The sequence below is a fragment of the Macaca mulatta genome, chromosome 2 (genome assembly GCF_049350105.2).
Source record: "Macaca mulatta isolate MMU2019108-1 chromosome 2, T2T-MMU8v2.0, whole genome shotgun sequence".
Classification (NCBI taxonomy): domain Eukaryota; kingdom Metazoa; phylum Chordata; class Mammalia; order Primates; family Cercopithecidae; genus Macaca; species Macaca mulatta.
Window position 1 is genome coordinate 114,889,701 of NC_133407.1, and position 14,170 is coordinate 114,903,870.

A 14,170-nucleotide genomic window follows, 5' to 3' on the forward strand; every position below is an offset into this window, starting at 1 on the left:
CTTCTTTTGAGAAGTGTCTATTTTTTGATGGGGTTTTTTTTTCTTGTAAATTTAAGTTCCTTGTATAAATTTGTTTTAAGTTCCTTGTAGATTCTGGATATTAGCCCTTTGTCAGATGGATAGACTGCGCAAGTTTTCTCCTATTCTGTAAGCTGCCTGCTAACTCTGATGGTAGCTCCTTTTGCTGTGCAGAAACTCTTTAGTTTTAATTAGATTCCATTTGTCAATTTTGGCTTTTGCTGCAATTGCTTTTGGTGAAATCTTTGCCCATGCCTATGTCCTGAAGGTATTGCCTACGTTTTCTTCTAGGGTTTTATAGTGTTGGGCTTTACATTTAAGTCTTTTTTTTTTTTTTTTTTTGAGATGGAGTCTCGCTCTGTCACTCGGGCTGGAATGCAGTGGCCAGATCTCAGCTCACTGCAAGCTCCGCCTCCCGGGTTTACGCCATTCTCCTGCCTCAGCCTCCCGAGTAGCTGGGACTACAGGCGCCCGCCACCTCGCCTGGCTAGTTTTTTGTATTTTTTTTTTAGTAGAGACGGGGTTTCACCGTGTTAGCCAGATGGTCTCGATCTCCTGACCTCGCGATCCGCCCGCCTCGGCCTCCCAAAGTGCTGGGATTACAGGCTTGAGCCACCGCGCCCGGCCTACATTTAAGTCTTTAATCCATCTTGAGTTAATTTTTATATAAAGTGTAAGGAGGGTGTCCAGTTTGGTTCCAGCATAACACTAGCCAGTTTTCCCAACACTACTTATTAAATAGAGAATCCTTTCCCCATCACTTGTTTTTGTCTGGTTTGTCAAAGAAGAAAGCTTCCCTTTACCACTTCATATCACTCCCTCAAGCTAGTACCCTACTTCTCTGCTTCATTTTTCAGCAAAACACTTTGAAATAATTGTCTATATTGTGTGCCCATTTCTCCCTTGTTCTCATGAACCAACTCTAATGAGGCTTTTGCCCCACCAGTGTACACAAGTTTTTTGTTGTTGTTGCTGTTTTGAGTCTGGGTCTCTCTCTCTCACCCAGGCAGTGGTATGATCACAGTTCACCACAGCCTCAACCTCTTGGGCTCAAAGTGATCCTCCCACCTCAGCCTCCCAAGTAGCTAGGACTACAGTTTCACATCACCACACCTGGCTAATTTTTTTTTTGTAGAGACGGGGGTCTCACTCTGTTTCCCAGGTTGGTCTCAGACTCCCACCTCGACCTCAGAAGTATTTCTTGACATGGTTAACAATGACCTCCACATTGTTCAGTCAAAGGCCACCTCTCAGTTCTCAGCTTATGCAACTCATCAGCAGTTTCTGATCCAGCTGATCAATCCTTCCTTGAAGCACAATCTTCCCTTGGCTTCTAGGGCACCTCTTTTTTTTTTTTTTGAGATGGAGTCTCACTCTGTCGCCCAGGCTGGAGTGCAGTGGCACGATCTCGACTCACTGCAACCTCCGCCTCCCAGGTTCAAGCAATTCTTCTGCCTCAACCTCCTGAGTAGCTGGGAATAAGGCGTGCGTCACCACGCCCAGTTGATTTTTGTATTTTCAGCAGAGATGGGGTTTCACCATATTGACCAGGCTGGTCTCGAACTCCTGACCTTGTGATCCACCCGCCTCTGCCTCCCAAAGTGCTGGGATTACAGGTGTGAGCCACCACTCCTGGCCAGGCACCTCTTTTTCTCGGGGTTCCATTCTGCCTTACTGGCCACTATATTTGATTTCCTTCCCAAGTTCCTCATTTGGCAACTCCTAAACACATGGCAGGGTTGTGTACCCACAACTCTTCTATAGTCCCCTTGATGATCTCATATAAGTTCATGGCTCTAAATACTATCAGCTGGGGACAGTGACTCATGCCTATAATGCCAACACTTTGGGACACCAAGGAAAGTGGATCACTTGAGCCCAGGAGTTCGAGACCAGCGTGGGCAACGTTGGGGAGATGCCGTCTCTACAAAAGTACAAAAAAATTAGCCAGATGTGATGGTGCTTGCCTGTAGTCCCAGCTACTCAGGAGGCTGAGGTAAGAGGATTGCTTGAGTCCAGGCAGTCAAGGCTGTGGTGAGCTGTGATCATGCCACTGCACTGCAGCCTGGGTGATAGAACAAGACCCCATCTCAAAAATAAATAAATAAATACTATCAGTATGTGGACAAGTCCCATTTTATATTTCCCAACCCACACCTCTCTCCTGAACTCCCAATTTTTCGTTGTTTTTGTTTTCAGACACAGGGTCTCACTTGTTTACTCAGGCTGGAGTACAGTGACACAATCGTAGCTCACAGCAGCCTCCAACTCGTGGGCTCAAGCAACCCTCCTGCCTCAGCTTCCTGAGTAGCTGGGACCACAGGTCCCAAGCCCACCAAGCCCAGCCGATTTTGTTTATTTTTTGTAGAGATGGGGGGAGTCTCTCTCTGTTGCCCAGACTGGTCTCGAACTCCTGGCCTCCCACCTCAGCCTCCCAAAGTGCTGAGATTAGTCTGGCCAACTCCCAACTTTTGTATTCAATCTCCATTCTCTACTTGAATGTCTAACAGAATCTCAAATTTCATGTGTCCAAAATCCCAGGGCCAAGGCCCTCCATTTCTCATAGCCTCTACCATGCCTACCCAGGCCCAAACCCGCAGCTCCTCTCATGTGTCAAGTGGTACAACTCCCTCTAACCTGGAAGGCTGCTCTTGCTTCTCTCACAAAAACCAGAGTCATACTTTAGGAACTTTACATCCACTCATGTATCCTCTACTCACCCTCCAGTGTGTTCATCTCACTCAAAAGAAACGCTAAAGGTCCTAACTATCACCTACAAGATGCCACCAGATATGGGCCCCTCACTGACCTCAGCTCTCCTCTCACCTCCCAAGCAAGGGCTTTCCCTTGCCATTTCCTGTGCCTCACGCTGTTCTTCCAGGTATCTTCCTGAACCTCGTGTTTCCTTCAAGGCTCTGCTTAAACATTACCCCATCAGTGATGCTGTCTACCCTAGATAACAGAGAAGTCCCCCCACACCACCACCGATTTCCTACCTCTTACCTTGCTTTCATTTTCTCTGAAACACTTACCACCTAAATTCACCATATATTTATTTGCTTCTTTATTGTCTCCCCAAAGAGGGTCCCTAAAGGCAGGGACTTCATTTCTAATGTAAAACTTACTAAGAATTCAAAAATATCTGTGGCGCTAATGACATCTTTCTCAATGTCACGTTGAGCCCTTACACATTTTTCCCATACAGCTCAGAACTATATTATCACACTTTCAGATTCTAACTGGAAGGAATATCATTAATTTCTAGTTGCCCAAAGGACTTAGGTCCTCACATTCTATCAAGATTTCAGTATGAACAAACGGGCATAATCAGCTTGAAAACAGTGGTTCTTAAGTACTTACGTGGGCAATGTCTCCTTTTGTGCCGATGACCCGATCCTGGGAGTGCTTACTGAACTCAACATAGTGATCTTCTGTGAAGGAATGCCTGTGGACAAACAGGAGCACTGAAGTGACAGATCTTCAGGACATATTCCTGCAACCAACTGAAACATGGGTGACCCCCAGCCTCTTGCACAATCACACTCACCTAAAGATCCTGGACTCCCAAAGAGGAAACAATCATACACTTAGATTACAAAGAAAATTTCTTCTATCAGCTTGTCCAAGCAGATACAAAATAATGAATGGGAATTCCTTAGAGAAATGACAAACAGGGCATACGTGCCTTTGAAACACGCAGCAAAGGGGCCAGCCACGGTAGCTCACTCCTATAATCCCAGCACTTTGGGAGGCTGAGGCAGGTGGACTGCCTGAGCTCAGGAGTTCGAGACCACCCTGGGCAACATGTCAAAACCCTACCTCTACCAAAATTGCAAATTAGCCAGGCATGGCGGCACATGCCTGTGGTCCCAGCTAATCAGCAGGCTGAGGTGGGAGGATCACTTGAGCCTGGGAGGCAGAGGATGAAGTAGGTCATGCTTGTGCCACTGCACTCCAACCTAAGTGACAGAGTGAGACCCTGTCGAAAGAAGGAAAGAAAAGAAAAAGCCGGGCACAGTGGCTCATGCCTGTAATCCCAGCACTTTGGGAGGCCGAGGTGGGCAGATCAACGAGGTCAGGAAATCGAGACCATCCTGGCTAGCATAGTGAAACGCTGTCTCTACTAAAAATACAAAAAATTAGCCAGGCGTGGTGGCTGGCGCCTGTAGTCCCAGCTGCTCAGGAGGCTAAGGCAGGAGAATGATGTGAACCCAGGAGGCGGAGCTTGCAGTGAGCTGAGATCAGGCCACTGCACTCCAGCCTGGGTGACAGAGTGAGACTCCGTCTCACAAAAAAAAAAGGAAAAAAAGAAAAGGAAAGGAGACGAGAGGAGAGAGAAAAGGAGAGGAGAGGAGGAAAGAGAGGAGGGGAGAGGAGGGGAGAGGAGAGGAGGGGAGGGGAGGGGAGGGGAGGGGAGGGGAGGAGAGGAGAGGAGACACAGCAAAGACGGCAATGTCCTATGTGAACACGGGAAAATACATAGATTCTGGGTCAGGGTCTGCTGCATAATGAGAATGTATATACCTCATAAAAATATCTAGGAATTAAGAAAGATAAAGTCTTATTAAACATGAGTCTTAGATGAGGAAGAGAGAAGTTAACAATAACTGACAGCATCCTCTTTCCCCAAAAGCTTCGTCTAAAAACCAAATGAAAGGGGGTCTAAACAAACTAGGTAAATAAAACACAGACTAGGTTCCAAAAGCAGATACATACTTCATATCAAATACTGATTTCATTCCCCAAAGTGCAGACAAAGGCTGGCTCCAAGTAGCAGATGTCAGCAGCAAGGACCCATCCTAAAAGAAGGCACAAGGTGGGTAACCGTGCATTTACATACATGCAGATGTCACTACCTGCCATTAGCATTTTTAAATATATGCATAAAAATGTTGTTGAATTAAAGAGAAAATTTTATAACCCACAGAAACCAAGAAATGGTCAGAAGCCACTATGATTTGAATACATATACCTATAGTGTCCTAGAAAATAACTAAACTTAGGAGAGTATTAAATCCTACTGAACTAGCCACAAAAATAGAACAGATAAAAGGGAGGTGGGAAAAATGAGACGATGTCAAAGATAGTTCCTTTCTTCCTAATAACTTTGCCATATTCCTCAGTCTCCATCTGAAATATGAGTTAACCTCAACCAGACTTTCCAGTTGAGAACTCATTTAAAAGAGAGAGCTCAATAAAGGGTAAGCCTCCTTTACTCTAGTTCACTAATTCATCTTGGAAGAATGACTGACAGCATCCTAGGAAGGAACCCTTACCCTGGAAGGTTCAAGATGTGTGATGGCTGAGTTGTGACAGTTATAGCTGGCCTCCTCCTGTCCACTAAACACATTATAGAGCTTCAGCTGCCCTGTGCAGGTGCCAAGCATCAGGAACCGCTCCCGAGCTGAGAATGCACAGCAGGTGAAGCCACTCTCATCTTCATTGGCTTCCCGGAACACTGAAATAGGACGGAATCTAAGCACAAAAAAAAGGAGAGAATCAGAGGCAAAGAATGTGCAGGGACTCAGAAAAAGCAAACTGCTAGGACAGAAGAAAAAGCACAGAACATTAATGTTTCAAATGGGTTCTTCCAAAATCACAGTGACCTTCAGTGCTTTTTATTTTAAATAAGAAAAATATTTCCACTTACAAATTTAAATAACAAAAATTCCCATGTTTAGGCCAGACGCAATGGCTCACAACTGTAATCCTAGCACAGGTGGGGGGATCAGTTGAGGTCAGGAATTCAAGACCAGCCTGGTCAAAATGGTAAAACCCCATCTCTACTAAAAATGCAAAAATTAGCTAGATGTGGTGGCGCCTGCCTGTAATCCCAGCTACTTAGGAGGCTGAGGCAGGAGAATCACTTGAACCTGGGAGGCAGAGGTTGCAATGAGCCAAGATTGCACCACTGTACTCCAGCCTAGGCGACAGAGACACTCCATCTCAAACAAACAAAAAAAAAAATTCCCATGTTTAAAACCTGTGATCCCATAACCTTTATGTAAGATTTGTCAAGAATCAGAACAGGAAGCCACTTGCAACAGCACAAGTTTGGGAGCCTCCTTATGGACAGTAATGAGGGGGTGTGGGTTCTAGAAAACATACTAGTTGAGATGAGAACACAAAGGATTATATCAATATACTGCCAACAATCACACAAGGAGCCCATGGTTGACAAAAGGTGATACAATTACATTGTTCAAGTATTACACAAAGTGACAATCAGTGGTATTTCAAGCCAACTATGCTGATACTGCCCAATTTGATTTAAATAAAAGAATCGTTCCAATTCCCAGAGAGTAAGAAGGGGCCTTCTTCTTACCTGCTAAAGATAAGGTGCCTATCAAAGCATCCGCCATCCACCCCTCCATACTTTGGAAATGATGCCCTGCGGTTTAGCCTTGAGGTAAAGTTTATTGGCGCTTGCCGCCTCTGTTTTGGCTCAGGACATTGGTGAGGAGTAAAGAGGGAGAAAGGTGGGCAAGTGGCAACTGGATTCTTGCAGCGAGCATGTTGTTCTCTAAGATACTCTGTGATTATACTGTCCAGCGTAGGTGGGGAAGGAAGATGTCTGTCCAGCTGCTTTTTTATGGCTGGGCTTTGGCTGTAGGCGCCATGGTCCGACTTCTGCCGCAACACTCTGATTTTCCTGCCATTACAGGGTGACGGCCTCTCTCTGATAAAACTGATCCTACCAATCAAAGGGGAGTTGCCAGCATAAGATGGGCCGGGCAGAGCTAGTGGACCCTGGGGAGGCCGTGGCTGAGGATGGGCAGTGGGGGCAGAAGGGGCAGAGGCACCCACGGCAGCATGGCTGCCCAGTCGAGTTGCAATGCCATTAGCGATACGAGGGGTTCGGGGTAGAGAGACAGGAGAAGCAGCAGCAGTGACTGGGGTAAAGGCAGAAGAATGGGAGGCAGCAGTCATGGGCAGGTCGGCCTCTTTTGTCAGCACGGTTGCTGTTTCTCCAAGCCCTTTAGAAATAAGATGGTTTCGTATCAACAAAAGCAGCTCTTTCTCAGGGAAGGAGATCCTTGACTGGGCAACAACATCTGCTTTCTGCAGTCGTGCTAGGGAAACATCAGTGCCAATGAGAAGTGGTTTTCCTGACACCCGTTCAATGAGTTCAGCAGCATACTTGCAGAACTTGACATGGTCACTGCGCTTGTCCTGCAGCACAGGCTCCTTCATCAGCTGCTGGATCTGGCAGCTGCTGAAAAGGGGCAGTTTACTGATGATCTGCCGGACAGTGCTACTGCGAGACAGGCCCACCAGGGCCTTGCAGGCCAGTGCCCGGATCTGGTCTGCATCTGTGATGGGCATCTTAATGGACAGTAAGGACAGGAGCACCTTGATGCCGTTGTTGGACTGAACCACATTCCACATCTTGGCCAGGGTGTGCTCACTGCTTTTGGGGTTCTGAGGCAGCTTTCTCCGAGGAGTACCAGAGATAAATTTACCAATACTGGATATGCGGTTATCTGGGCCACACACACAATTGATGATAATCTGAAGTGCTGACTTCTGAATTTCAGCATCATGGATGAAGAACTCACCCTCAGCCACTCCCAAAATAATGCTGATACCTAATGGGAAAAAAAAAATTCTGTATTATTCATCATAAAACTAATGACCAATTTCAATAGTTGTTCCAGAGTCAAAATTTGGTGTTCCACTCACTTTGTTTTACTTTAAAAAACTACATTATTTTTGTAAAAACTGCAAGGAATTGTTTGTATAAAGTACAATCAGTTCTACTACAATGTATTTTTATGATCTCATATGCAGTTATTAAATAGGGAAATTATGTCATAATTATGGAAAAGTCACCAAGGTTCGTGTGTAATTTTTTCTGGTTTTATTATTTTTTTGAGGCAGAGTCTTGCTCTGTCACTCAAGCTGGAGTGCAGCGGCACGATCTCGGCTCACTGCAACCTCCGCCTCCCAGTTCAAGTGATTCTCCTGCCTCAGCCTCCTGAAGAGCTGGGATTACAGGCGCCTGCCACCACGCCCAGCTAATTTTTATATTTTTAGTAGAGATGGGGTTTCACCATGTTGGCCAGGCTGGTCTGGAACTCCTGACCTCAGGTTATCCACCCGCCTCAGCCTCCCAAAGTGCTGGGATTACAGGTGTGAGCCACTGCGCTCGGCCTTTTCTGATTTATTAATTTTAATACATTAAAACCTTAGGAATGGAGAAAGCCCTCAGTTGGGCTGCTACTGTGGAAGCAGAACCCTTTCTACTTTATTTTAAGAAAATTAAAAACAAGTGCCTGTGTCTTAGTCCTATCCTGCATCTTGTCCTGTCACACAACTTCCCATGCTCACCCCAGCAGTGCCCTGATCACCCCTGCTCTTAATAATGTATATTATCAAAGTGTATTTTCCTTTTTTTATATATGTATGATGGTTTCTACCCATTTTGAGCTACCTGCCAATTACTAACTCAGGTTACAAAATTGCTCACTTTGTTTTTTTTTCCCCTTTAACTCCTGGAAAGCTGTGATGCTTAAGTTTTTTACTATCTGCCTCAACCTATTTTTCCCATGAACTTTTAGTGCAAGACTCTGCAGAGTGTGAGCTTTTCAGGAAAGCTATAATATACCATTATAGCAGAAATGCCAGAAAACCTGAGTTTACTAGCATGACCCCCTTAAATCAAACTATCTGGTACTACGTTTGTATTTTTGTTTTCTTTTTTTTTTTAATTAGTTTCTGATCTGCTGAATGGTATTCCTTATAAAGGACAGACAAGGAGCCCCCCTCTACTACTTTTGTTCTGAAATCCAAAATTAGGTCAGGTAGGTAACCACAACCAGAGTGGCAAAGAAAAAACAAACCCAGACCAAGAAACAACAAAAATGGCAAAATATAACCTACCTACAGTAGAGACTGTAGATCCAGCCTCATCCAACACGTCCACTGATTCTGCCAACTGGAGCTGGATTTTAGGGACCACAGTAAGAATAGCCAGGACATCCAAAGCAAAGCGCACAGTGTCATTCCTGGACAGTAAGAAGAATTAGTCAAAGGGAAATTAGAATATAGCCACAAGAACCAAGAGAGACAGAGATAGAGAGACAGAAACAGACACACGCACACAGAGAGACTATAAATCAGAACCGCTACCAGTGTGGCTCTATCTCGAGCTGTCACAACAAGAGAGGATTTTATAGTTACAATGACATTACTTCCAAAAAATACAGCAATAAAATTTTTACCTATCAAACTTCTACAATAAAAAACACAGAATAATCCTGAATCCTTTCATTCTAGCGAAAATATATAGACACACACACTCTCAAACTTTTGGTGAGAGTAGAAATTAGCACAATCTTTCCAGAAAGTAATCTGGAGGCCAGGCTCGGTGGCTCATGCCTATAGTCCCAACACTTTAGGAGGCCGAGATGGAAGGATCACTTGAACCCAGGAGTCTGAGACCAGACTGGGCAACATGGTTTTATATTTTTCTATTAAAAAAAATATAGGCCGGGCACAGTGTCTCACGCCTGTAATCCCAGCACTTTGGGAGGCTGAGGTGGGCGGATCATGAGGTCAGGAGATCAAGACCATCCTAACACGGTGAAACCCTGTCTCTAATAAAAGTACAAAAAATTAGCCGGGCATGGTTGCGGGTACCTTTAGTCCCAGCTACCTGGGAGGCTGAGGCAGAAGAATGGCGTGAACCCGGGAGGCGGAGCTTGCAGTGAGCCGAAATCGTGCCACTGCACTCCAGCCTGGGAGACAGCGAGACTCCGTCTCAAAAAATATATATTTTTATATATATATACAAAAGATATTAGCCGGATGTGGTGGCACCTGCCTGTAGTCCCAGCTTCTCAGGAGGCTGAGGTGGGAGGATCACCTATGCCCAGGAAGTTGAGGCTGTGGTGAGCCATGATTACACCACTGCACTCCAGCCTGGGCAACAGAGTGAGAGCCTGTCTCGAAAAACAAAAAAAGAAAAATGAAAAAAAAAAAGAAAGTAATCTGGAAATATGAAACAAGATTCTTAAAATGTTCATAAACCCTGTCCTAGAAATTTCACCTCTAACAATCTGTCCTAAAGAAATAATCAGGCCGGGGCCAGGCGTGGTGGCTCATGCCTGTAATCCTAGCACTTTGGGAGGCTGAGGCGGGCAGACTGCCTGAGTTCTGGAGTTCAAGACTAGCATGGGCAACATGGTGAAATCCTGTCTCTACTAAACTACAAAAAAAAAAAAATTAGCCAGGCTTGGTGGCGGGCGCCTGTAGTCCCAGCTACGTGGGAGGTTGAGGCAGGAGAATTGCTTGAACCCAGGAGGCAGAAGTTGCAATGAGCTGAGATCGAGCCACTGCACTCCAGCCTGGGCCACAGAGAGAGACTCCGTCTCCAAAAAAAAAAAAGAAAAGAAAAAAGATTCAGGCCGGGTGCAGTGCTTCACGCCAGTAATCCCAACACTGTGGGAAGCTGAGGCAGGCAGATCACCTGAGGTCAGGAATTCAAGACCAGCCTGGCCAACATGTTGAAACCCCATCTCTACTAAAAAATACAAAAATCAGCCGGGCGTGGTGATGGGCATCTGTAATCCCAGCTACTCAGGAGACTGAGGCACGGAGAACTGCTTGAACCCAGGAGGCAGAGGCTGCAGTGAGCCAAGATCACACCGCTGCACTCCAGCTTGGGCAACACAGTGAGACTCAGTCTCAAAAAAAAAAAAGAAAGAAAGAATCAGAAGAATTTACGTATTAAGATGTTCATTAGCCACATTAAAATAGCAAAAGAATGAGAAAACCCACATAGACAAGAGCAACATATGTGTTACAGTACACTCATAAACTACAGTCATTGACAATCATTTTCAAAGAACCCTAAAGAATGAGGGAAAGGGTTCAAAATACATCATTAATGATATAAAAATAAAAAATGTAAGATATAAAATTAAAAATCAGACAATACCAAGTACTGGCAAGAAAGTAGAGAAATGTTGGATGTCTTTTGTAGTTAAAAAAGAAAAAAACGGCTGGGTGCGGTGGCTCACGCCTGTAATCCCAGCACTTTGGGAGGCCAGGGTGGGTGGATCACGAGGTCAGGAGTTTGAGACCAGCCTGGCCAATACGGTGAAACCCCATCTCTACTAAAAATACAAAAATTAGCTGGGCGTGGTAGTGGGCGCCTGCAGTCCCAGTTACTCGGGAGGCTGAGGCAGGAGAATCGCTTGAACCCAGGAGGCGGAAGTTGCAATGAACCAAGATCACACCACTACTGTACTCCAGCCTGGGTGACAGAGCAAGACTCCGTCTCAAAAAAAAAAGAAAAAAAAGTAGAGAAATGAAAGCTCCTATATATTGCTGGTGGGGAATGACAATGGCATGAACGTTTTTAGAAGCAATTTGGCAATATCCAATTAAGGTAAGAACACAGACACCCTACAAAACCAGATGCTCTACATCATATCCTCAAGAGAGCCTCCAAAAGGAGGTTCATGATACCATTTATTTAATAGGAAAAAAAAAATACAAAAACACTAAATTAGCCATCAATGGCAGAATAAACTGCAGTATAGAAATACAGTGTTTTAAATAAATATTAACATATATAAATCTCAAGAATAGAAGTGTAAAAACAGCAAGCTGCAAAAGACAAACTTAGGAAAATAACAATTTAAAAACATGCAAAGCAGTACTATATTATTATTTATGAACACAGCACAGATATATATAGTATAAACACATGAGTGGGGAGAATATGGTTCAAATTCAGAAGATGAGTGACTCTGGGGAGGCAGAAAAAGAACTGAGGGAAAAGCAAATACAACAACATGCCTATCCTGGTTAATGATGGAGCAGCTGTTATACTATTCTCTGTGCCTTTCTACATTTTGAAAATATTCATAAAAAAGATGAATTTGATTAAAAAGTATAATATCAATTATGTGTACTTACAAATATTATGTAATGAATGCTAAGTAATTTTGTCTTTAAAAGATTCTGCATATTCTAAAGCAGAAACATTTACTAATTTTATTTCTAAAAATAAACTTTTAAAATCAAGGACTATTTTTTCAATAATCCAAATACAGGCCGGACAGTGTTTCATGCCTATAATCCCAGCACTTTGAGAGGCTAAGGCAGGCAGATCACTCAAGGCCAGGAGTTGGAGACCAGCCTGGCCAACATGGCAAAACCCCATCTCTACTAAAAAATACAAAAATTAGCTGGGCTTGGTGGTGTGCGCCTGTAATCCCAGCTACTTCAGAGGCTGAGGCATGAGAATCACTTGAACGTGGGAGGTGGAGGTTGGAGTGAGCTGAGATCGTGCCACTACACTCCAGCCTGGGCAACAGAGCAAGACTGTGTCTCCAAAACCAACAAAAAAATAAATAAATACATATGTACCAGTTTAAAAAATGTATTTATACCCTTTCTAGTTATCTTGTGAGCTGTCATAATCTTTTTTTTGGAGACAGAGTCTCGCTCTGTTGCCCAGGCTAGAGTGCAGTGGCACAGTCTTGGCTCACTGCACCCTTCACCTCCTGGGCTCAAGCAATCCTCCCACCTCAGCCTCCCTAGTAGCTGGGACTACAGGCATGCGGCAACACACCATGCTAATTTTTTTTTATTTTTGGTAGAGATGGGGTTTTACCATGTTACCTAGGCTGGTCTCGAACTCCTGATCTCAAGCATCGAACTCTGCCTCAGCCTCCCTAAGTGCTGGGATTGCAGGTATGAACCACCATGCCTGGTCTGTCATCACTTTTTAAACAATTCTCCAAATAAATATAATAACCTACTTTTCCAATATTCTAAAACAGCACTTCTCAAAGTATAGTCTGAAGACTTCGAGAAGTCTGAGACCCTTTCAGAAGGTCCTGTGAAGTCAAAGTTATTTTCATAATAATAAGATGTTACTTTCCTTTTGCACTCTCATTCTCTCATTGCATAGTAAGAGAGTCTTCCAGAGATTATGTGATATCACAAAAACTGAATACAAAAGCAGACATTTTTCCGAACTTGCTAAAATTATCTGGTTTTATTTTGGAAATTTTTCATGAATAATGCAAACATGCAATGGGTTCACTTTTTTTTTTTTTTTTTTTGAGACAAAGACTTGCTGTGTTGCCTAGGCTGTAGTACAGTGGCATGATCTCAGCTCACTGCAACCTCTGCCTCCCAGGTTCAATCGATTCTCCTGCCTCAGCCTCCCAGGTAGCTGGGATTACAGGTGTGTAACACCACGCCCGGATAATTTTTCTATTTTTAGTAGAGACGGGGTTTCACCATGTTGCCCAGGCTGGTCTCAAACTCTGGACCTCAAGTGATCTGCCCACCTCATCTTTCCAAAGTGCTGAGAGTACAGGCATGAGCCATCGTGCCTGGCCCACATTTTTTTAGTGCATAAATATTTTTACATTTTTCTGTTTTAATTTCTAATACACTGAACACTGATAGATATATCACAAAAACAAAAGCCTTTTAGAGTTCTCAGTAATTATTAATACAGTAAAGGTATCCTGAACCCAAAAAGTTTAATTACACCTGCTCCAAGAGTACCTCACTATATTTAAACACTGGGATTTAACAAACATACTATATTCCCCTAAATAAGCCCCTCTTATCTTTATGGCTGTGATTAAATAGGAAAAGAAGGTCAAGCACTCTGTTTATAAACTTTTTTACTATCTTCTCTTAAGATCCCATCTTTTGGCCGGGCACGGTGGCTCAAGCCTGTAATCCCAGCACTTTGGGAGGCCGAGACGGGCGGATCACGAGGTCAGGAGATCGAGACCAGCCTGGCTAACACGGTGAAATCCCATCTCTACTAAAAATACAAAAAACTAGCCAGGCGAGGTGGCGGGTGCCTGTAGTCCCAGCTATTTGGGAGGCTGAGGCAGGAGAATGGCGTAAACCTGGAAGGCAGAGCTTGTAGTGAGCTGAGATCCGGCCACTGCACTCCAGCCTGGGTGACAGAGCAAGACTCTGTCTCAAAAAAAAAAAAAAAAAGATCCCATCTTTTTCAAAAGAGTTTTATTTCTTTTTATATCATATTCAAATAGAACCTACCCAATTTCCTGATTACATCAGCCACCCTTTTCTGGGCCTTGTCCTGCTCTCCCTTCAACTAATTTGTGAAAATCCTAACAGTGTGTTGAATTCCAAGAGTAAAAGG

General features: G+C 44.1%; 1 protein-coding gene across 11 annotated transcripts in view; it reads right to left on the reverse strand.

The window, feature by feature from the left end:
• DCAF1 (DDB1 and CUL4 associated factor 1) overlaps positions 1–14,170 on the reverse strand; it is a 102,176-nt gene that overhangs the window by 21,546 nt on the left and 66,460 nt on the right. For all 11 annotated transcript variants that reach the window (XR_013413982.1, XR_013413983.1, XR_013413984.1 and 8 more), the window contains 5 exons: positions 8,902–9,026; positions 6,344–7,607; positions 5,295–5,493; positions 4,735–4,817; positions 3,379–3,463 (listed from right to left, as the gene is read on the reverse strand). Coding sequence is in view for 8 of the 11 variants with exons in the window: in XM_077992955.1 (XP_077849081.1) it covers positions 3,379–3,463; positions 4,735–4,817; positions 5,295–5,493; positions 6,344–7,607; positions 8,902–9,026 (1,756 nt within the window). In the remaining 3 variants the exon portion in view is untranslated. The remainder of the gene's footprint in view (positions 1–3,378; positions 3,464–4,734; positions 4,818–5,294; positions 5,494–6,343; positions 7,608–8,901; positions 9,027–14,170) is intronic.